General features: G+C 40.7%; 1 protein-coding gene across 1 annotated transcript in view; it reads left to right on the forward strand.

Annotated features, from left to right (window-relative positions):
* Positions 1-23,853, forward strand: part of kcnh5b (potassium voltage-gated channel, subfamily H (eag-related), member 5b) — a 146,330-nt gene that overhangs the window by 25,494 nt on the left and 96,983 nt on the right. Inside the window, exons 5-7 of the mRNA XM_086183672.1 lie at positions 1,071-1,186; positions 6,667-7,059; positions 21,441-21,598. Coding sequence (XP_086039798.1) covers positions 1,071-1,186; positions 6,667-7,059; positions 21,441-21,598 — 667 coding nt within the window. The remainder of the gene's footprint in view (positions 1-1,070; positions 1,187-6,666; positions 7,060-21,440; positions 21,599-23,853) is intronic.

Here is a 23,853-nt window from a genome sequence, read left to right on the forward strand (position 1 = left end):
AAAAGGTCAGGTCGATGGGGATGTGTGACTGCTGAAGTGATGTGTCTCTGTTCTGCCCTTTCAAACATTTGATTTTATTTTTAGAGCAGTTAAGTTGGAGCACCCACACTCCCAGATTGAGTTTGCCCGCACTCATCTCCATTGTGGCCTGTACCATAGCGAGGAAATGACCACTGCCAGACAAGCGTGTAATATTTCGATAGACATACAACTGAAATTGGGACATTGAAACTTATTGTTCAGCATTGATATAATAAGGACTGCAGCACTGCAAGAGGGAACACTTTGGACGAGTATGATGATGTTTCCTTTTCTTGCGATGCATTCCTAATAAATCATAACATTATAATCAACTGTAATTTATAAGATAGAAACAATCATGATGAAGAAGTTTCATTCTGATCTCTATGCCTGAACTTCCACAGCAGCAGAATTTTTGTTTCAGACAGATGAAATCACTGGAATTGAAACAGTGCTATGTATGGGTTGGTGATAGAAACTGTAATATTAGCTCAACGGGCCACTAATCAACTGTGGTGCAGATGTTAGCTGCTGTTTGGTTGCATGTTTCGTCAGTCCATATATTAGTTCCTCCATGTTACAGGACTACCGGTTGTGATTGTGTGTAGTTTTGACATTCTGGCCATTTGCTGTTTCCATAAAAGGGGCCATGAAAAGAATTGTTCGTTAACAGATGCTTTCAGAAGGATGGTTTTTGCTCTAAAGGCAGGCATCATGCTGCATTCACATCTTGTTTTGTTTGCTCTAAAACTGAATGACCGACTGGGAAAACTCCTTGTTCTTTTTCATCCCTTCAGCTGAAGGCACACGAGCAAGCTGTGGGAATATTTTGCTCTGTCACCGATTCCCTGCTGTTGTTTTAAACCAGGAACTATGTCAACAACATGTTGGCAGATTCAACCATAAAAAATAAAGTCTCATTTGTGTTTAACAAAGCACTTGCCACCACCTGAGACATGAATAGCAAATTAAAGCTGACGTTCATCCTGAAAGCCTGTTGAGATGTGACCAAAATGACTCAAGTAGTGATTGTTGTGTCATTTCTGCAGGATGGACCAAATTTGCGCGGCTGACACGAGCACTGACCAACAACCGCAACACGCTGCAGCAGCTCGCACCCATCAGCAAACATGAAGTCAGCCACAAGCAGTCCAGACTGGCAGAGGTAAGCACTAACTATACATTTAACTTAAGACACTGGAAGTGCTTTCTTTAGCCACTCATTTATGAGGGTGCATGTGATTGGTAATAAAAGAGTACGAAAGCAAAAAAGGCTGAAAATGGCACCAAAACATATTCAGATTTATAAAACAGTGTGTGTGCTCACCTGCAAGCAATTTCCCTTCTTAAATCACAATGTATCTGGAAAAGTGCGCTTGTGAACTCAGTCAACCATAAGCCTTAGCCTCAGATGCTTGAAATTTTCTTTCAAGCTGGAGATGTTTGATTTAATAAAATAAAAAACAGAGGGGTTAGAAACACCACACCATTTCTTATAATTAATCAGTATCATTATTAATCTAAAGGTAAGATTACATTAAATACTAGGGATCCCCTCTGCTCCAAAAGGTAACCTCATTAGTATGGAGTCAGTCAGTTGGGAGCTGCCTCAGCAGGCCCAATGTGAACCAAACCTCCCTAAACACTCGGCAAACACGCCACTATAGCAACTCTCTGCTCCTGACATTATTTCTGCACAGATAAACCCTCATATAAAACATTAACCACTACATTCAAACCATTTTACCCACTCCGACTTCAAACAACCATGCACAGGCATTAATAGAGGCCTAGTTTCTCCACCACACCCTCAACAAAACCAGCTGATGCGCGCACACAGTCGCAGGAGCGCGCGCACACACACAAACACACATTAACACACACTGTCAGTCTCCCTGGAACTGTTTGACACAGCAAGTGGTTCCTATGCTTCCTGGGAATGCTGCGCTCCTGTGGACTGCAGGCATTGTTAATATTTCATGATTGGTAGAGAGACAAAAGGAGCAGGCACTCTGAATGATTGTGACTGCTAGAAATTTAGAAAATGGATTTCCTGAGAAGAAGGCATATGTCATCTCTCAGCTCACACACCTGTTTTATTCATGAACATTCAAGTGAGGTGATTCTTTTAATCAAAATGATTTCATCCCTGCTTAAGACATGAAGCAAGCAGCTTTGTGGGTTTTAGCCAAATGTTGCTTCCAGGGCGGTTTGGAGGTGACGATGGCAGACGAATTGCAGAAGGTAAAAGTAAAGAGATGAAAGAGAAGGTAGAATGAGGAAGGAGGAATTATAGAAAAAGTAGTCAAAGGAGAGAAACAGCGAGGGAGAGGGAAAGAGAAGCAAAGGAAGACAAATGAAAGGGAAGAGACAGAAAGTGCAATGACAGAGAAAAAGGGGATGAATTAATTACCAGAAACATAGCACTTTGGTGATACACCTCTGCAAGTGTGTGTGCCTTTCATGGTGACCGAAATTGTTCCAGTTCATGCTTGAATCAATGTTGCGGTGTTTGCCAAATTTAAGGAATTTGCTCGAGGTCTTCCTGAGAAAGGTGCAAAAATGATAACAATGATGATAACAATAAATAACAATGACAACAATGACAACAAAAATAACAATAATAAAATAGAAATAGAATTGTAATAATAATTAGGGTTGTCCTGATCATGTTTCTATGCCTCCGAGTCATTTGATTTTGATCTGCCAATGCAGAGTCCCGATCTGAAATTTCTTTAAGGTATTTAGAGGGGAAAAAAAGCCTGTATCCAAGTTGTCCACAGCTCTGAGCACAATTCAAATTATTCCAGCACTGATTTTAAACTAAGTAAACAAAATAAAATCTCTCAGTAGCTTATCAGTGGTACAGCACAAAACTCCAGATGTCTGTAGTAAACACGAAAGATGGAAAGATTCCTTACCACCGCCTCCCATTAACTGAATGAATTTTTCTGTTTCTGTGAATGTTGATGGTTTGTAACTTCAGACTTGTGACTTGTAGGTTTTAAGTTAAGTTGTTTGGGTGCCAGCTGGGACTCTCTCCAGGCATTTAAGATATCAGTTTGTATTTTGTTCGTTGAGTATATTTGGGTAATACCCTGCTAAGGACATATATTTCAAAAGTTTACACCCTCCATACTGAAACACAGTAATCACAAAATAAAAGCATACATTTTCAAGCGATTTATTTTTAAAGGCATTTAAAAAAAAATTCTAACTAACACAAAACCAGCTTTGAAGCTTTAAATGCACTGGAGAGGAATTTTGTGTGATGAAGGAATTCATCAGACACAAGAAACAGGCTGGAGAGTCGGAGATGGCCGACGCTGGACACTTTACTGGATGTCCGTAACAGATGTACAAGGTTTGCTGTGGGATGAAGTTTAGTCAGCTCCCACAGAACATCTGAGTTCCACCCCTCGTAACCAGTCATACCAGTACTGTCAGACACTACCAGTAACAACACCTTGGAATGTTACCTTCATACAGTCTAAACACAGCTATGCATCAGGATAACGCTGGCGTCGTAGGCATCAGCTTTACTATCAGTAAGTATTCTGACAATGAATTTATGATTATAAAAGGAATTATAGGTGGCACGGTGGTGCAGTGGTCAGCACTGTTGCCTCACAGCAAGAAGGTTCTGGGTTTGAGTCCCAGCTCGGGCACGGGATCTTTCTGTGTGGAGTCTGCATGTTCTCCCTGTTCCTGCGTGGGTTCTGTCTGGTACGCCAGCTTTCTCCCACAGTCCAGACATCAAGAGGGGACGAGGCTGATTGATACTCTAAATTGACTGTAGGTGTGGCTGTGAGTGTGAATGGTTGTCTGTGTATATGTGTTGGCCCTGCGATGGACTGGTGACCTGTTCAGTGTGAACCCCGTCTCTTGCACGTTGACACTGGAATAGGCTCCACCCCCGCGACCCTTAACAGGAATAAGCGTAAGAAAATGGATGGATGGATAAATGGATGGATGGAAAAGAAGTATGGAAGATGCCACAGGTTCACTCCCAGCCTCAGGTCAAGGCCCTGTGATGGACTGGCGACCTGTCCAGGGTGAACCCCGCCTCTCACTCGCCGAAGGCTGCTGGGATAGGCTCCACCCCCCCCCGCGACCCTTAACAAGATAAGTGGTAGAAAAGGGATGGATGGATCGATTACGCTCATCATCATCATCCATCTACAGAGCAGGACATCAGTGCGTGAGAAAAAGATGTGGAACACTGAGCAGAGTGCAGTACAAAAAATGTGAAACTAGTTGAAGAACCTCCCCTCCATTTTTTGCAGTCTAGTGTCGGATGTCAAAAGGTTCATGAAGGTTGTGTGATGTCCGGAGCATGCTAAATAGATACCCCAGGTGATCCATCTCCTCTTCAGCCTGAAAGGCACAGCTGGCATCTTCAGTCAAGGATGCTGCTGAGAGTCAGAGTTTTTCGTTCACTCGCCATGACGGTGCTTGACTCCAAATTGGCAGTCTTATTTTTGAGCGGCAGCAGTGCTCTTGACCACAGACCGTCTGATTTGCAGCTCTGATGATGAGGATTAGATGAGATGCAGTGTATTCTCAGTTCTGCTGGCCCGCCCTGTTATTTAACACCAGACAGAGTCTAAATGTGAGGACAAATGAGGCTAACCACAGCTAACAGCGCTAGCTGGGAATGTCCCTAGCATCAGTGGAGCAGCAAGTGTAAAACAGAGCAACGGTGCGGCTGTTACATTAGAGCGAATGTAATTATGGACTGTTTAGGATCAGGTGCATTACACACATCCTCTTACCATTATCCAGCAACCCTCTCTGATTGTCATGGAAACAATAAAAAGCATAGAAACTCTATCAAGGCGTGTACAAGACATTTAGGGTTGTGTTAAAACCCATAAACCAATATGGCTCCTATCGGAGGTAAGCAACAGTCACCAGCAACAGGAGGAATGAAGTGAATCCATAGTGTAAATAATACTGTAGCTTTAAGGTCTCCATATACCCAGCATACCTGTGATCACCCTGAAGAAAAATAGTTCACATCTGATAAAGTTGCTTAACGAAGCAGCTACTTTTCACCCAACACAACAGAAAAACAAATTATAAAAAGGTGATTGTTTTTGTTACAACTAGAACAAAGGTTTCCTCGTACCAATGTTGTTGCTACAGCTGTTAAATAGATGTGTTAAAATCAGTGTGATATATATGGAAGCATAATCATTTAAAATGTATGTTCTACAGTTTATTTCTGTCAAAAGCAGAATAAAATGTAATTTGCAGTAAACCGAAAGTGCCGTGTGTGAACCCTGCACAGGAAATCAAAATGTTGTCTTTTCGATGTCGTCTGAGTTCTGCAACGATGGCGATCGTCACACTGCAAACTCTAATTACTACTTTTGTGTTCTTTTTTTGTTAACTTTCTGACAACCAGTTTTCTTTTTCTCATTTTACTCCTCTTGTGTCTGTGTCTCATTTAATGCCAGATTTATTTTAATAATTATACAGTTTTGACACAGTAGAGATGCATACAAAAGGAAACTGGAGTGGGAACAGAAAATCACAAATTTTAATTTACTTGTCTAGAACTACAATCCAGCCTCTCCACACAACAGCATGGGGTAATTATTGCCCAACCAAAAACAAAAAGCGTTTTTGACAGTTTTTTTTTTAATCTGCCTCATCTATCTCCCTAATCCTGTCTTTTCTGTTCCATCAATTCACAATGGTGAAATTATTAATGTTAATATGATTGACAATTAAAATTGTTATTGACACAATTACTCAAACTTTTAATAATATATGGAAGGGATAAATCCCAACAAGGTGTGCGTTATGAAGGAATTAATTAATGACAACGTTTGCGCTCTGCTATAATCCTATTATGAGTACAACCCACAGCTGTCCAACTGCTGTTACACAGCTGGTAGTGTTTCACTTTAAACAAGGGGCATCTCTATCGGACATATGACATGTTATGATGGATTTAAATTTTGTTTTTAACTAAGCTTAAATGACATATTTGTATTAATATTGCAAATTACTCCATTCATTTAATAGCCAGAAGCCATAAAAAACACAAACTATCAGCAGATTATGAATTTTTTGACAAAAATAATGAATGCATTATTTGCAAAGTTCTCTTCAGGCGAGAAATAATCTAGCCTATGCTTATAGGCATCATGTGTCACAATTCAAATTTTGTGAAAAATAATGTGTTTGCACGAACCAGATCCGGTAAAAACATAAAATTATGAGCAAACTTGGATACCCCCAAAAAATCAGTACAAATTCAGTTGAAAATATGTTAATTCTTGAACACCTAGTTCATAGTGACTGAAAAAAGAGAAGATATGTGTCCATGTGATATTGGTAACCCTTATGGGTACTGGGGAAAATGTTGTTTATATTGATTTTATGTTTTCCAACTTTTGTAGAATAAATGATCAAAGGAATCCGATGCTGTTTTTTGTGATTCACAGCATAACTGTGTTCTGTATTCACAAGACAATACACAAGACTGCACAATTCCCCCTTCGTTGATCCATGATTGTACTGGCTCCTTGTAGGAGAAGGACAATATATTGCATTGAGTTAAAATGCCTTTAAATGTATCCAGGAATGTTGTGTTTTTTTGAATAAACATTTATGGTTTCTTCTCCTCTCCAGGTTCTACAGCTCAACTCTGACATCCTCCCGCAGTACAAGCAGGAGGCTCCTAAGACTCCTCCCCACATCATCCTCCACTACTGCACCTTCAAGACCACATGGGACTGGGTCATCCTCATCCTCACTTTCTACACGGCTATCATGGTGCCCTACAATGTCTCCTTCAAAACCAAGCAGAACAACATTGTGTGGCTGGTGCTGGACAGCGTGGTGGACGTCATCTTCCTGGTGGACATCGTCCTTAACTTCCACACCACTTTTGTAGGGCCTGGAGGCGAGGTCATTTCGGACCCCAAGCTCATCCGCATGAACTACCTGAAGACCTGGTTTGTCATTGATCTACTGTCCTGCCTGCCCTATGACATCATCAACGCCTTTGAGAATGTGGATGAGGTATGTTTGCAGGTGTGAGCACGTGGATGCCAGTTGTGTGTACTGTAGAGAGGAATCCAATAATGATACAATGAGGTGTAAGTTATATTCTGTGTTTAATTTATCGTAGAGAAACAGTTTTGGAATCGTATCAGTACACTAATAAGAACTGTTATGTGCTCTTTGATATGATTGAGTTGCACCATCATGCACCATCGAGCCCAATTATGAACCGGTCCACAATCGTTTTTTTAAATTCTTGTTTTCCTTTTTTGAGCGCAAGACTGCTAGCATCACACAAAGCTTTTCTTCTGTATGCTATGATTGACAGCCCTTGACCCACCTCCTTGACCACCTACATATCTGCACATGGTCGCGACAACTGTAGATGAGGTCATGACTACAAAATGCAGTATTTGCAAATTACCACACATAACTCGGAAGGAGGACGGGAATGGTAACTTGAGTGAAAAATAAGTGAGATGCTTAAACTTACTATTTCCGGATCATTTTAAAAATATCTTCATGAGGAGTGTAGATTTGTACCGTGGGTGGTACAAAGGGTTGCTGGTTCGATCCCCGACCCTGGTGACCATGTGAAAGTGTCCTTGAGCAAGATACTGAACCCATAATTGCTCCTGATGAGTAGGTTGACACCTTGCATGGCAGCCTCCACCATCAGTGTGTGAGTGTGTGTGTGAATGGGTGACTGAGATGACACTGTAAAGCGCTTTGAGTACCGCTAAGGTAGAAAAGCGCTATATAAAACTGAGTCCATTTACCATTTTACTGTGTCTTTAGCTAATTTTTCCAAGTTGTGGTATGTTGCTGTGACTACTTTGGTGGGGGGCAGCCTCTGCTTGATAAAGAATATAGAATGATTGTTGGGATGATGATGGTTGATGCACCTCGCAATGACTTTGGTAAGTTAAACATGCCTGTTGCCAAAGTGTTGCTGAAAACAACTGTGGCTGAAAATGTCCTGAAATCTCACAGAAATCAACAGCGGTTTTTCAAGAAACATGAATGCCCTGACATCTCACCCCTGGCTCACAACTTCATGGATGATGTAGGACTGACTCAGAACAGTGAATGAGAAGAGAGTGGGGAAGCTGACTGAGTGAGCACTCTCCATGATGCTGCTCCTGCTCCTGTGAGAAGTTATCATTGCTGGACGAGGCTGAATAATTAGACAGTGGTGTGTCCCAAATTGCATACTTCCATACAGCATACTTAAAATTTTCAAATTGAGTATACTAAGCATACTATGTACTCAATTGCACAATGCGCGACTTTAGAGGTTGCAGTCTTGTCCCAAATCGCATACTGCCACACTGAAATGATGACACGATGTCTTCTTCTTCTATGGCGATTTGTGACCGGCTAGCACCGCATCAGCATCAGCTAATTACTGCCACCTTTTGCCTGTGGTTTTTTGTTGATTTTTGAGGCAGTAAAACAGTGCGCATTGCGCATTGTTATGCCACAATCGGCGCCGACAACACAATGTCCTCCTTCTATTGGCTGAAGATGGAATGGTTTGTGTAGTTTATTTGTGTGATCCATCCATCCATCGTCATCTTCCGCTTATTCCTTACTCGTAAGGGTCGCGGGGGGGCTGGAGCCTATCCCAGCGTCTACGGGCGAGAGGCGGGGTACACCCTGGACAGGTCGCCAGTCCATCGCAGGGCCAACATACAGAGACGAACAACCAGTCACACTCACATTCATACCTACGGTCAAGAGAATCCAATCAGCCTAGTCCCCAAATTGCATGTCTTTGGATGGTGGGAGGAAGCCGGAGTACCCAGAGAGAACCCACGCAGGCATGGGGAGAACATGCAAACTCCACACAGAAAGATCCCGCGCCCGAGCCGGGACTCGAACCTGGAACCTTCTTGCTGTGAGGCCACAGTGCTGACCACTGCACCACCGTGCAGCCCTATTTTCGCAAAATATTTCCATTTAATTTTTTCAAACCCATGACCACTCTGTTCTATAACTTGTTCCCGTTATATAATGTAAAGATGACACTATACAAGTCAGTGTCAACCGACTCTCTCCACAGCTGTCCGCCACCATTTTTTATCGATGAAATGAGTGCGGTGAATGTCCACAGTCGCATTCTCAAAATCTTGACCGATTTGAGTACATCATCTGGGTACTTTTGCATACTCAATTTTTGCATACCATCCATACTTTTGTCCATTTTGAGTTGAATATACTCAAAATTTTAAGTATGTAGGATGGAAGTATGCCATTTGGGACACACCAAAATGAGTTTGTTTTTTTTATTTTCAATGAATTCGCTTTTTTAAAAGACATAAACTTACTCTCTCACTTTATCCCTCTCTGTAATAGCACACTAAGATCACCCCTTCCCCACTGTGAAGAAATTAGTTTTAATGACAGATGAGCAGCAACTTCTGTCCCTTTGAACTTTCAGTGTCATATTGATGCAAAATCATCAAATATCAATAAAAAACATCCATCCATCTTGTTGTCCTTTTGGGAGAGGCAGCAGTAGGTGGCATTTTATTCTTCAGTTGTTGCCATCGTGGGAACTGAGATACAGTATCTTTATTTTAATGGAAGTTTGATGGAGACAGCAGGCAGTAAATGTGGACTCTTAAAACAGTTCTTCTTTTTGTTTGTTTGTCTTTAACATGCTCGGCTGTAATGTTTTGGAATCCATTACTGAAATACTTTAATAGAATACCCCGTTGGCCCAAATGTTGTATGTGTTTAAATTCACTGGGATGTAGAATTGACTTTGGACTCAGTATAATGATCTTGGGATTGTATTCCCAATTTTCTAAAGTGACTCTCAAGAGGTGTAAAAAACAAGAGTCGATACGGATTTAGGAGAGGAACTCATGTCTCATCAGCTGCTCAAATTCAGAGACGTTAGGATAGAAAACCTTTCATGGAGAACTTAAATACTGATTAGCAAAGAAATCTGCTGTATCTGTTGTTTGATCTGTGGTGATGTGTGATCAGACTTCTTTTGAGTCTTTTTTCATGGTCTTCATCGACGTGGCCAAAAGCCCATTAAAGGTGATTTTCCACTTGGTTTCCCACTGAGCTAATTAGACCTCAGCCAGAGCGGAAAGACCAATCTATTTGTAGTCAAATGAAAAAGGAACAAATGATAGCTACATGCTGTTTTCACGTAATTTTACTGGAACAACTTTATATTTTCAAAAGGGTGTGTAAACATTTATGAAAAGCGCATAATTTTTATTTGCGTGCATGTAATGCAAAAATAACCATTGTGAGTGTTTTAAATCTGTAATATTGTGTGTATGTTTGGTTCTGCTGAGTGGGATTTAAATCACATGAGTTTCTGAAAGCCATTAATTATTATAATAGCAATATTTAAGCTGCCAGCTGCTGATTTTTCAACATCAATTAATTCTCAATGACAGAAAGTATCAGACACCTCCTTCTGGCTTTTATTGTTGTCTGGAACATGTGGAGCAAAGCGTTTCGCTAAAACTCAGCTACGCAGATGGATTATTACCTTTAGCAGTGCTTCTTTAAGAACTCAGAATGCAGGAAAAGCAAGCCGTGTATATATAGCTTGAAGCTGCTGGTGCCCCTTTGCTAACAACGGCTACAGCAACAGAACAGCAACTCTCCCAAAAGCCCATTTACAAACTGTTATGTGCATTGTTCGGTAAATCTCACGTCCTCTTTATCCATTTGCACGCTCAGTATTCCACAAATTCTTTGATTTCACTTAAAAACTACTACTGTGCACTAAAGTGGATGGGTTCATAGGACGCAGTGCTCAGGAGCTTTTAAATGGATGTTTTTTGACAGCTTTGCTTTTTTGTCTGTAGTAGGTGGGTATGGAGCCCATTAACTTAGAGTACAATATATGTTGCCGACTCTTTCTGCATTCCCCAGTCACAAAAAATGTGATGCAGGAGGGATGAAATGTCTTTGTGAATTCAAGGCGGCTATTTATGAGTATTAAATACTTATTGGGTGAAGTATTGCTGTAAAGCTAAATTGATGCCAACTGCGTGGATTTATTTTATCAGGTTGATGGATATTTTATACTAAACCATTAATCATAAAAATATCAACCAATAAAGTAGAATAGCAGAGGACTTAGAGCTGGAATAGAAGTAATCTTCTACAGATATTTTGGTAATATTTAGTTCAATTTTACCCTTCAATCCAATTTGAAAGAGGTGTCCTTCACGCCAATCCGACAGTTGTTCAAACATTTTTGTCTTTGCAGAGATGGTGGTTCAAAGCTGTATGACTTGTTAGCTGCAGCCCGGCTGTTCTTGTTTTTGTTTTAATGAAAAGCAGCATTGATCTCATGAAACTTTAGTGTATCTTACAATAAGTCATGTTCAGTTATTCCTGGATGAGTTTACGAACCAGTAAAAGATCAGAGTGTAACAGTAGCTTGCTGGGTACACCTGAAGCTGGAATTACATGTTAATACTTTAATCCAGGATTTTATTTTGGATTCACAGTGGAGTAGATTTTGCACTTTTTACTTGTTTGGGTCATCTGGCTTGTTACACACACACACACACACACACACACACACACAAATCAAGTCAAGTCAATTTTATTTGTATTGCGCCAAATCACATCAAAAATTATTTCATGACACTTAACGAGTCGAGCAGGTCCAGGACCTCATTCCATCAATGAATTTACACCCAACAGTTCTCCATGAGTGAGCACATCCTGCAATAACGGCGACGAAAACCTTCCTTTTCAACGTTGAGCAGGTCCACGCTCATCAATCTGCTTTGAACGGTTGAGGGGAAAGAGAGCTGGAGAGCGGGGCAAGACAAAGACAGATAATGGAGGAAGACAGATATAATAATGTGTGTGTGTATATATATATATATATATATATATATATATATATATATATATATATATATATGTATATATGTATATAGATAGATAGAGAGAGACAGAGATGAATATAGTGGATTATTTTTCATAGGAATAACTTTGAACAAGCCATAACATTACACATTAATACTCACAGTATCATAGATGTGATGGAGACAAAGATGATTTAGTCTCCATATTGGGATGCTTCAAAGTGCATGATCAAACCCAACAGGGAAGAAAAGTTTTTCAAATTGGCATCCTTTTTTGTTTACAGTCAGTTTGACTCCTGATTGAATTAGTTTTGCCTTTGAGAATTAACTTTGGTGCTGTTGCCGTGGTTACCTACAGTTTAATATTCCTTGAGCACAGATTTAGGAGAGCAGTTGTGCTTAGCAGTGTCTCATATGTCCTCATATACCTTTTTTAATGAGGAACTCTCAGCCAGTAAGGAAGAGGGATTTTTCACGGCTTCAGTGCGTTTGGGTAAAATATCCTGGCAACATTGTCTAACAGGCTGTGAAGGACTTGAGGGCGTAATGGTCCTCCTGGGATGGACAAGCGCTTTTATTTAACAGAAAACAATATTGAATGAATAATTAAAACCTACCCGGACAATAAAACTTCAGCATGGTGTTACAGACTGTTTTTACAGCACTGTGGTCAGACTGAAACCTGATTCCATTGGCTGAAGTATGGATATTTAATTCAAGGCTGCTATTGAGCCTGTAGGTACAGGTTGAGCCTCAGGCCTCTTTTACAGTGTGTTTGTGACTCGTCCCCCTTTCCCCCGTTGTATCCTCAGAGTGTGTTGGACCAGTAGTTCAGAGGTCACTTCTCCGTTGTCCTCTCTCTGCTGCTCACTGATGGATGCGAGGGGCTCCCACTGGTTGGGGTTTTCTATTTCTTTATTTAAGACAGCAGTGAGTGAAGGAGACAAGGAGAAGAAATCAATGACACATAAATTTCCAGCCACTAAAGAGGACGCAGCCAAATTCTCTCCTCCACTCTCAGCTAATTGACATTTTTGTTGCTGTTTTCCCGTATTAGCTGGCTGGAAGAATATATGACTGCTGACTGAGGACAGTGTGTGGGAGGCTGAAGGTGCGCTGTGAAGGAAAATAGCAGAGATTATTATAGACCCGGTTCCTATGTTGCTGCCTCTGATGCGGAAGAAGGCAGGATGTAATTTTAGTTTTAGTTGAATGCAGGTTTCAAGGAAAATCTTCAATGTTTAACCATTGAATTTAACCAGAAATACCCACATTGCCATCAGTGACAGTTTGGGGAAATGACACAAGCGCAGTGTGGCATTGGGCTGGCAGGTAGCTCAGCAAATATGTGGTTCAGGAGAAGGCAGCAGGTGAAAACTGGCTTAGTGGTGAGGCTAAATATTGTAATGGATTAAGCAGAAAGCAAAGCACACTGAAAGACGCAGAGAAGACAAGGAGCCCTTTCACACTCTAACTCACATGGTCTGGACCTTCTGACTTTTCAGTTTGTCGTCGTCATTGGTGTTGTCGTCCTTCGCTTATCCTGACTTTTCAATTTGATCAGGGCAAAAGTGAAAGGTCTGACACCCCCCTGGGACCCTCTCCAACCAAACCTTTTGGGTTTGGTCCTCTTGGAAAGTCAGAACTGAGTATGTTTTCAAGTCACCCACCATATGGTTCTCCACAGGTGAGAACTTTATTCAGGACCTACACAAAAGGACAACAGTGAAAGTCTCCTAAGAATGTTGACAACACAGCAAATGAAAGGGGAGAAGGCAAAGGGCAGATTAACAAGAGGGCGCCCAGGAAAGGCATTAGCACTGCAAAGGTGATATGTCATCAGATCTGGTTCTGAATTCCAAATCTGGTTTATTGTCTCTCAATCTAAGTTCTGTTATTGTACCCAATTTAATCAAAATCCATCCACAGTTTTTGAGTTTTCTGAAGAAATGCAGTTACGTAAAGCTCCCTACCCCACAAATGCCCAAAGAAATACTCAACAAATACTGAGTTTTTACATTTTTCAGGAAATATTACTTGGATCCTCACCTTATTTTCTGCCTTTGACTCTACCATACATGGGCACAATGCCACAATAACAAGCTCTCCAAACTGAACAAAGACAGAATTTTCCTTCACCATACAGTAAAGGAGAGATTATTTTTTTCCTGTTGACATTTGGACATACAAAGTGTTTTACATGGAGAGCAACAGCACCTACACAGAAACACATACAGGTCAGCAGTAACCAACCTCACAAGTGAAGAAGGACTGTGAAACAATAGCAGCAGCAGCCGAGTGATGTAACATTCTCACGAGGAGTCTGCTGATGCTCCCTGAGGCGGCAGGGGTGTCAGGATTGTGTGTGCGATGACTGAGGAGGGGCGGAAACTCCTGTGGATTGTGAAGGCACCTGCTGTCATGCCGGAGCCCGGCAGGCCAATGGGAGCTCACATTTTGCGTCTTCAGGCACCGTGGCAACTCAGAAAGTTCTAATCCAGGCTGACCTTTCTGTGTGGTGTGCATGATGCCAGAGGAGGCAGGGAACTTGCGTCGTACAGTCGGGGGTGTGATAATAACACTCTGCGTGTTAACACAGACAGATGGAAGGATAGCAGGGAAGAAAAAAAAGGAAGGGTAGAGTTCTGTGCTTAATGACTCTTCAAATGGGACTTTTGAATGTGAAAGGATGGAGTCATGAAGAGGAAGAACTCAGCTGAGCAAGTGGTTTCAGAAACTGGGCTCTCTGTCTGCGAATCTTTTTTTTAAATTTCTCTTTTTGTCAGCAGGATTACACAAAATGTTGGTAGGTTTTTACCAAACTAGGTGTCGGATGTAGAATGGGCCAAGAAAGAAGTTATTTTAACGCACCTTAAGAACTTGTGGTAAGATGGCCAAAACAATAGGATAGCTAACTGTTGTAACTGGACTCCACATCAGAGCTTTTTTGAACTTCACATCTTTGATGAGAGTCCCTATCTGGAGATATGTACAAGCTAAATTTAAGTCATGGTCATCGTGCCACCTAGTGGTCACATGGCCTGTTAGGTTGTTAGGTTTCACACGTTATGCCCTGCACGCAGATGTGAGGGCTCACTCATTGTTTCTTTTAGTTGTAAAGTTCACCTTGGACCTCGCTGAGTTCTGTCTAGTTCTCAGTACACTTTGCCTGCATTAACCATCGTTAAAATACTTTTTCCTTTACATGGACAGGATATACAGCTCTGCTGAGTCATCACAAAAGTCTACTACCAACAGAAATAAAATTTAAAAATGATAAAGGTGCTATTTCTTCTTGGACCAATGTCTGATGCTTGATTTGGATAAATTATTATATAAATGCTGTGGCACCATTTAATTAAAATTGACATGAGTTCAATATGTGTTATCGCTGTATCTAATGTTAATAAATCATGGATATACTGTAGCTGTGCTGTGATTTCTATTATGCTGAGATCTAAACAAAAACGGATGTATGTTGCTCTTAAGTTTGAAGTTGATGAGCTGTCCTACTATTTTGGTTAAAAGTTGACTTTAATGCTGAACATTAAAGTCTCTAATGGTCCTTGCCAGCTCTGTGGCCTGTTTCATCGTCAAGGTCAAATACAGGTGCACTCCGGCATTCAAGGGCGGCGGGTTTGATGACAGCGTTGGTAAATAGGTTGGGCTGGAACTGAGCTGCAGCTAGTCCTGACGACCTATCTGTCATAACTATCAGATGTTCCTTATCTGTTTACTCAACATGTTCAGACTCTATCTGTACTATCATGTCATGTACCTAAAGCTCAGAACACAGTTGGATTCAAATTTCAGGGACACCTGGCTGGACTGTGTCCTGGATGTTATCTCTTTTCTCCCATCACTTTGCTTCTCTGCGCTACATGGTAACGATCAGCTGTCCTGCAGTATTTTGTCACCTTAATGTTTATTTTAGAGCAAACGACTAAAATTTGGATTTACATTCAATTGCTTTGCAATTATTTGCCTGGTAGCAGCTACAAGCTCTTCACCAGCTTGATTTGAACAGGCCTTGTGCTTGTTGTTTGGATTCAGTGAAGGACTGCAGACAGAAAATATCAAGTGATTTTGAGTGAAATATCAAGTGATGGATAGTGGGGACATGTTGAGAGGCTTGTAGTGAGAGGTGAAGGACAGAACGAGAAAAAGCAATTGTGTGCTCCAGTTGAAGCAGTAAATAAAGAAGAAAGCAACCAGCTCCATGTCATCTCCGTGCCGTCTCACTCTCTGGCGGTTAGAAACAGGTGCCACTGTATGCCTTGCGCTCTCTTGACTCATACTCTTTTCATCTGTTTCATTGGCTCTGTCCTGGTGCTACTTAATTTAGAGGCATTTGCATATGAGCTGGGAACCATGCAAGCCCCTGGGGAGGCCTTTGAAGCTGTGGCTGGAGAGAGACAGGCGGGGAAGGTTTGGACCGGTCGCCTGGGTTTGGGGCATCAGGGTAAGCTGAGAGGAAGGTGCAGTAGCGATATCAATGTTATTGCAGAGGTCAAAACCAGGTCCAATTCTGTCAGAGTCCAGCATCAATAACAAAAGGGATTTCACATCACTTGATCTTTGTTTGATATTTCTTCGGTTAGGGTTCATGCTGTTCCGTTCAATAGAACCGACATCTGTAAACACAAGAAAGACAGAAAATCTACAAGGAAATATCCCTGTCAATCTCACTGTCACAGGCAGCACTGGAATGACAGAGGTACACTGTGGTTTCGTTAGGAGCTTGACATATTACACTCTTACATACGATGAATTAATGTACAAAAATTTAGCCAGAGGGTGTAATATAATGAAGGACCATAGTTTTTATTATGTTGCAATCTCTTTTTCCTTTTATAAGTGTGGAGAATATTGATTGGCAATTGCATTTGTCAGTACTAGCGCTGAACCTGTGTAATCCTCCTCACGTGTAAGAGCAGACACACCTGTGACTCACGCAGGCCGAACAGGCTGTTCGATAGCAGAGGGCTAATGAATGTAGATAACTAATTGTACAGCTTTCCAAATGTTGTCAGGCCAACTGGATCACAATGCAGTAATGACACAAGTCATATCACCAAAAGGTTCTGTGATGCTGTTAACAGTTCATATCCTTTTTGGCAACCTCTTTTTTTCCACAATGAAAGTCCGCAATGGAACACCTGTCTTTGATCTAGTAAAAAATGTCATTTTCATTGGACGCCATATTGTGACAAGGCTGTAAGTGCTGGATATGAATAGTTTTAACAGGAAAAGACAAGGAATTTGCTGTGTTAAAATACTCAGGTAGTGATTTTTGACATGTATTTAACATCTATCAAGAGATACTGTAATTAAACACCAAATTCAAATTGGCAGTGTGTATATTTCTTTTCATGAGACCTTTTAACATTTATGTGTTATTGCAACACTACTCCCGCCCTCTCTGTCCAGCTGCAGCATCCATTTTTAACCCACATACTGGGTCTTATATCAAGTGGGATTACTCCCAGCCGGAGCCGACAGAACTGTGGTTCACTTGAAGTCCCAACCTTTCAGGGTGACTGCGGCTTGTTTGGTTCAACAATGGTTTAGACCGTGGGAGGTTTCATACCTGTAATTTTGGTTCAGATCAAACTAAAAGCCAAAATGTGGCGGGTGTGAAGACTGAGAGTGCATCTCAGTATAGAGCTGAAGATTGAGCTGAGGGTGAAGAGCTCAGATGAGGGAGCAGCTCAGCGGTCTCTCTCTTTATTATATAACCTCCTACATCATTAGATAACCCTGCTGTCCTTCATCTGTTTCTTTCCCAGTCTGTTTCTAAATGTGAGAATCATTTTTTTAAATGCTGGTAAATGTTTAGCTTTGGGTTACACTGTGTCCTCCCCAGCTGGCCAAAACACTCAGCTTTGTTAATCGTATTCAGATTGGTTGTGTAGAGCATGTCAGAGCCTCAGGGTCTTGGCCGCTGCCTCAGTTGTTATAAAGAGTTTTTTTGTGTTCTTGAGCGTCCTTTTCAGCTTGCTGGGTTTGGGTGTAGAGCATAGGATGTCCACTGTCTGGTTTTACACTTTTTCCATACAAGGCTAAGGCTTCATAAAATATAGTGGGCATTAAAATACCATAAAAAGAGGCTTAGCCTATATTGCTAGTGTCTGTATGTCTGTATGTGTAGAGTCCATAGGTCACATGATGGAAGCTGGAGAAAAAGAAAATGCTGAATTTTAATATTAATAATAAATAATGAATTTTGCATCAAATAGAATATAAAGAATATTTATATAGAATATAAGAAGTGATAAAATGAGATAAAAATGTAATGAAATTGAAATAAAAACGAGGTGCCTCCTGTAATTCCAGTCTCGTACAATTGGGGAACCTAACAGTATTGTTAGCCCATGGATCGCAAGACTCTATTAATGTAATAATATGCTGAATTTTGCGATACTTAAAAAGAATGATGAATTTTATACTAAAATATTAATGCAGAATATAAGGGCAAAGAAAAAAAAAACAAAAAGAAAAAAAGTTGTTTTAGTCGGAAGAAGAGCGGCAACGTTCGTAACGTCGCTGTGTTGTGATGTGCTAAAATAAATGCACAAAAGGGAGCTGATGTGTGCGGACTCTTCTTTTTTCTTTGTCTTTCTATTTTGAGTCCAGCACCTGTTTATGGGACGTGGGCGACTTCTCTACTTTTGCAGAATATAAGGGGCAATAAAGAGAGGTGTGTCTCATGTCTGTTAATGTTGTTTTGCATTACTGCAGTGTGTTTAAAAGTAGGTGTGCTTTGAGTAACTATGCTAAACATCCCTTGAGAGCCTATTTCTGCTTTTAAATCTTTTGCATTGACCGCCTGCAGCAGTGACCAACATACTCACTAACATTATTTAAAAGAGGAACGGTGCTGTATATTAACTGTGAACCATTCATAGGCACTGACGTGAAAAATACGGCTTCTTGTTGATGCTCCAGGCCTATCCTCTCACAGTGGTCTTTATGAATTACCTTTCCAACATGTGTTAGAGGGATCATAAAGAGACACTGGTGCTTTACTGTCATGTGACCAGGGTGGCATCATGTCCTGTTAAAGCTCCACTGCATCATACCGTATATTCATATAACTGTGTGCCATACATTAAAGCCCTCAACGAACCAGTGCGCACAGTTGTTGTGGTTCATGGATTGCCAGCAGGATCCACTGAGTGTGTTCTCTCTGCTTTGCCTTCTGCTCATTTGAATGTGGATTCATGTTGTTCATGAAGACTTCCCAAATGTTATTGGACCAGATCTATCTATCAAATTGTGATTGTAACCTTCTCGGGTTACGTAACACTCTCCACAATGTATGTACTGTAACTTTTTGTTACAGTTGAAATGGTGACAGTGGGGTAGCCGATGGCTGAACTTATGGTAAAATGTTCCTCACTGTAGCTGTAATTAAAAACAACCAGCATGCCCCCTTTTTCCTCTGTGCTCTAGTATTCATTCCTCAAGGCTGTTGATGGTAGCGATATGGTCTGGATTATCTTCCTGTAGTCTCTGTAAAATGCTTCAAATTACACTAACTGAAGCCCCTTTAGTTCCTCACAAGCTCGCCGTTGTACAGCAATCACAGGTTGATCACAACAATAGAACACTCTCCTCTCCGTCTGTCTCTGTTGTCTGGACCATCTCTCTTCCCTTGTTGCTCTGGTCATCCTCTGCATCCTTGGTCATATCGTCTCCACCAGACTGGCATGGGTTTTTGAACCAGTGCATGGAACAGCTCAATCAAAAACAAGGCTAACTCATTTCGCAGGCCCACAAGCATGTAATTCAACATCACACACATGCATCAATGTGGTGGAAGATGGCCATGCAGGAAAAAGGGGAGGAGGAGAGGGTGGAATTTCAACACTGTTCAAAAGAAGAAAAAAAAAGTGTTGTTGTTTTTTTTTTTTAAAGCCAGCTACAAAGTCCAAGTTAATACATTTTTGGTGAGAATATTGTTAGCTGTTCATAATAAGATTTGTGAAAGGGTTTGGAACCTGTTCCCCATTTGTTGGAAAGCCCTATGCTTGACCTTGTTATGTCCACAGGGATGTTCATTGTCATGGGTTACTATGGCAACCAGAATTGGCAAGATCAGTTGTGAACAATATGAGTTGTTTGTAAAATCAGAGGACAATTATCCTGACTTCTTGTTTGTAGACGACGGAACTTAAACAATTTACGACCAGAGAACTGGAACCGGAGCCAAAGTTCTGTGATTGAAAAAATATATTTTATATTTCACTTCCACCAATAATTTATCTTAAATAAAACACACGGGACCTTTAACATTGATGGTATCAAGTGTGACGTCATAGGTTCAAGAAATGTAAGTTTCACTTTGCTGTTGAGTCCCCACCCCTTCTTTCACTTCTTAGCCAACTTGGAAACTCTGTTTTAGAATCAAGATTGTGCCTCTCACTTGGAGCCGAAGGCCAGAGATGGTTTATTTTGAGAGGCTTGTGGTTTGTTTTTTCTTGGAAGAACTGTAGGCCTGTCGAGGCCCTGAAAGTGAAAGTTGTCTTTCTTGGTTTTGGTTTCACTGACTTGAGATGAGAGAATGTTTGGCGTACATGCTTGATATGAACATCTACATATTTTCACTACTTGTGGTTGTTGTCATTTGTGTAATTTTGATGTTAGTATTCAGAACTGAATTAGTAGTTATTTTATTGTATTCACTTTTTTGTATAGATAATTCTCCTTTCCACATAAACCTTTATGGTATCTTTAACTTATTCTTCTAACGTTTCCTTATTTGTTATGTATGTTAACATTAGTGATTCATTAGCGCTCCCTCCTTGTTCTTGTGTCATTTGGGTCACCTGATAATGAATTTCCTGAAGTGGTCATAATTACTGTGGCCACTAGGTGGCCTTTATCACTTGTCAGTGTAGTTTTACTGCCCTCATTTGTGATCTATTCCAGTCAGTTCTGTCAGAGTTACAGTCTGAGATTACTGTCACAATATTTGTGAGGTTTTAACTCTATGCTTCTCTTAAAAAAGAAAGAAAAAAGCAAGCTAAGAAAATTATTGCCGACTAGAGGACACATACTGTACTTCCCCCAAAGTGAATTCAGTAAACCCAGTGTAAAAAGGGAAGTAAAGCAAATTTTGCTATGAAAAAAGGATCGCCCAAAAAATAGATCACTTCTCCTTTGACCCATACTAAAACCCTTCTCAAAACCTGGTGAAAATCAGTCTCATAGGTTTTGCATAGTTCTGCTGGGAGACATATAACACCAAAAAAAAAAAGAAAAAAGACTTCATTACTGGCAGAGGTGATTAATACTCTGGCAATTAACAAATCTATTACGAGTCATTTCAGCCCAACTAAAAGAGGACCAACCCCTGGGGCCCAGAGGGAACCATAATTATTGACTTCAGTTAGCCATCATAATTTGAATGCTGTTGTGTCTAGATTATTACCCATACTTACACCTTTGCCATCCCCTCCAACAAACTGTATCTTCTTACATTTATTCTTTCTTCTATTTCTCCTCTCCCATCATCTCCCATCTTCCCCTCAGGGCATCAGCAGTCTGTTCAGCTCTCTGAAGGTGGTCCGCCTGCTGCGTCTAGGCAGAGTGGCCAGGAAACTGGACCACTACCTGGAGTATGGTGCTGCTGTTCTGGTCCTGCTGGTCTGCGTCTTCGGACTAGTGGCTCACTGGCTCGCCTGCATCTGGTGAGGAGTTCTCTTTATAGAATTTCCCTATTTTTCTCACAGTTTAGTGCAGTTTAAACACCCCGACTGACTTGTGGAAATTTACCCATTTTCCTAACTGTTCCTGATTGGTTATGTATGTAAACATTAGCACTTAACTCCCCATCTGGACATAACACAGCACCTGCTGTTCCTGTGCTTATTACAAGCCTTACAGCTCCAAGTGATATGCTCATCTATTTACACATTCCATGTTCTTGTTTTTGCTCAGTCAGCTGTACTGTATAGCAAAGCCTAACACAAGGTTTATTAAACACATAGTTTATTGCAGAAACTCCCCAGCATCTAACAACAGCAGTCATACCTGCGGCCATCGGGGAACACAGGGTCAGGTGTCGGGGGGCCTGGGTCTTTGAACCATTAAATAACCTAATCTGTTGGAATAACTTGTCAAAAATACTTTTGCTTTGGAAGATTAGGGGGCTTGTGAGATCCTCTTATCCCAGGGAGGAGCAAGATACAGACTGGGTCTGAAAGCAGAATTTGTCAGATTCTGCCATATTTAATTGTGTTTATGAAAGGATTTCAAACTTCCCGTCAGAAAGAACTAATATTAACCAAAGAAAAGGCTTTTCTTTTAAGGTTGAAGTGATATGCGTATTAATGTGTATGGCTCAATAATGAAATATCAATACTTTTGATCCCAACAGCTCGATTGTGGCATTGGTTCTCGTTTGAAAAGATTAATATTTAAACTCATTTATTTGGGAGTCAGTTTGATCATCAACAGGGGGACAGTAAACAGGAGCTACATCATTACTGGCATCTTGTCTAATTAATTCTCAGCTGAACAACGTCACCTTCTGCTCACCATTTACTCACTTCTGTACTGCAAAAGCATGGGTCAACACCACTTCTCTGGCCAAAATCTGTACATTGCTCTCCACAAATGCGAGTTCCTTGTGTCTAAAGATGCAGGCGGAACAGATGGAAGTGAAGCCCTGATTGCTATTATTGTTCCTCTTTTAGGTCTATCAGAGATTCATGATTTTAATAACCATATTTAAGGTGTACTCTCGTGGCATGGCACATATTCTTAAAAGTTAATTAAGCAACGTGAGAAGCATGAAGACAAGAGCTTTATTAATCTATTAAGGAGAGCGAGAGAGAGAGAGAGAGAGAGAGAGAAAGAGAGAGAGCGAGCATGAGAACAAGATCATGGGATGTTTATCCTCTGTGTTGCCTGGGAAAGAATAAACACAAAAAGGTATATTCACATTGTACAAAAAGGCCATATTATCCAAATGTAAGGGTTTATATTTTACTAAAAATAGACATGCTTCAGTGTTTAAAACTCCATTCAGAACACAAGCATTTTCATAGTTGTTTGCTTTCATTTTGAGGAAAGACATAGCAAAGCATACTTTGTACAAGTCAGCATTGTGACATAGTTTGACATTATTCTAATCTGTTTATTACAATTAAATCACAATATATTTACATCGGGAGCAGCAGTCATTCAGGCTCAGTTCCTGGAGACGGCTGTGTGGCCTCACATCATCTCTACTCCTGCTCACACTCACTTTTCACATCAGTTTCATTCCTCTAACTGCCTTCATGTTAGAGGGTCACAACAGCATTGTTTACTGGCTCAGAGCAGCAATGTAGTTATTCTGGTCATGGCGGCTAATAAAACATTGAACATAAATGGCTTATCTCTGAGGTACATTGGGCCTAATGTGTTTTTCGTTTGGAAGACCAACCTAAAATGTCGTACAGATCAATCATGCAGTCACTATTGACAAGTCAGTAGACAGAAAAAAAGTAATCAACAAAATGTAATGAATCACAACCAGGTTAAAATCCACAGTGCTTATCCCAGGATGCATTATAACCTATGTTCAAATGTGAATGATTGTTCCTGTCAGAAGTGAGCAGGCCTGCCCTATGAAACATCAAATCTTAGTCAAAACATGCCATTTACATGGAGTAGGTTGCTACAGTACTAGCTGCTTGGAGGTTGTTGCAAGGAGGACGCTTAAAACAGCAGCACACAAAAAGTGAAAGATAAGCTCACACCGGCAACATTGTTCTGACATACTAAACCCCCACCCCTTAAACTTTTGGGAAACTAGAGTGAGTACGTAGGACAAAGAAAAATGATGAACAACACTAAATCAGTAAGTGATAAGAATCTATCAAGCATAATTAAAATAAAAAGTGAAGTGTCTTTGTTAATTTAACCAGAAATGTTGGGATCGTATGTGATGCACTGC

Source organism: Aulostomus chinensis, chromosome 17 (genome assembly GCF_037954235.1).
Source record: "Aulostomus chinensis isolate RoL2024-O1b breed Wild chromosome 17, RoL_Achi_v1.0, whole genome shotgun sequence".
Lineage (NCBI taxonomy): Eukaryota > Metazoa > Chordata > Actinopteri > Syngnathiformes > Aulostomidae > Aulostomus > Aulostomus chinensis.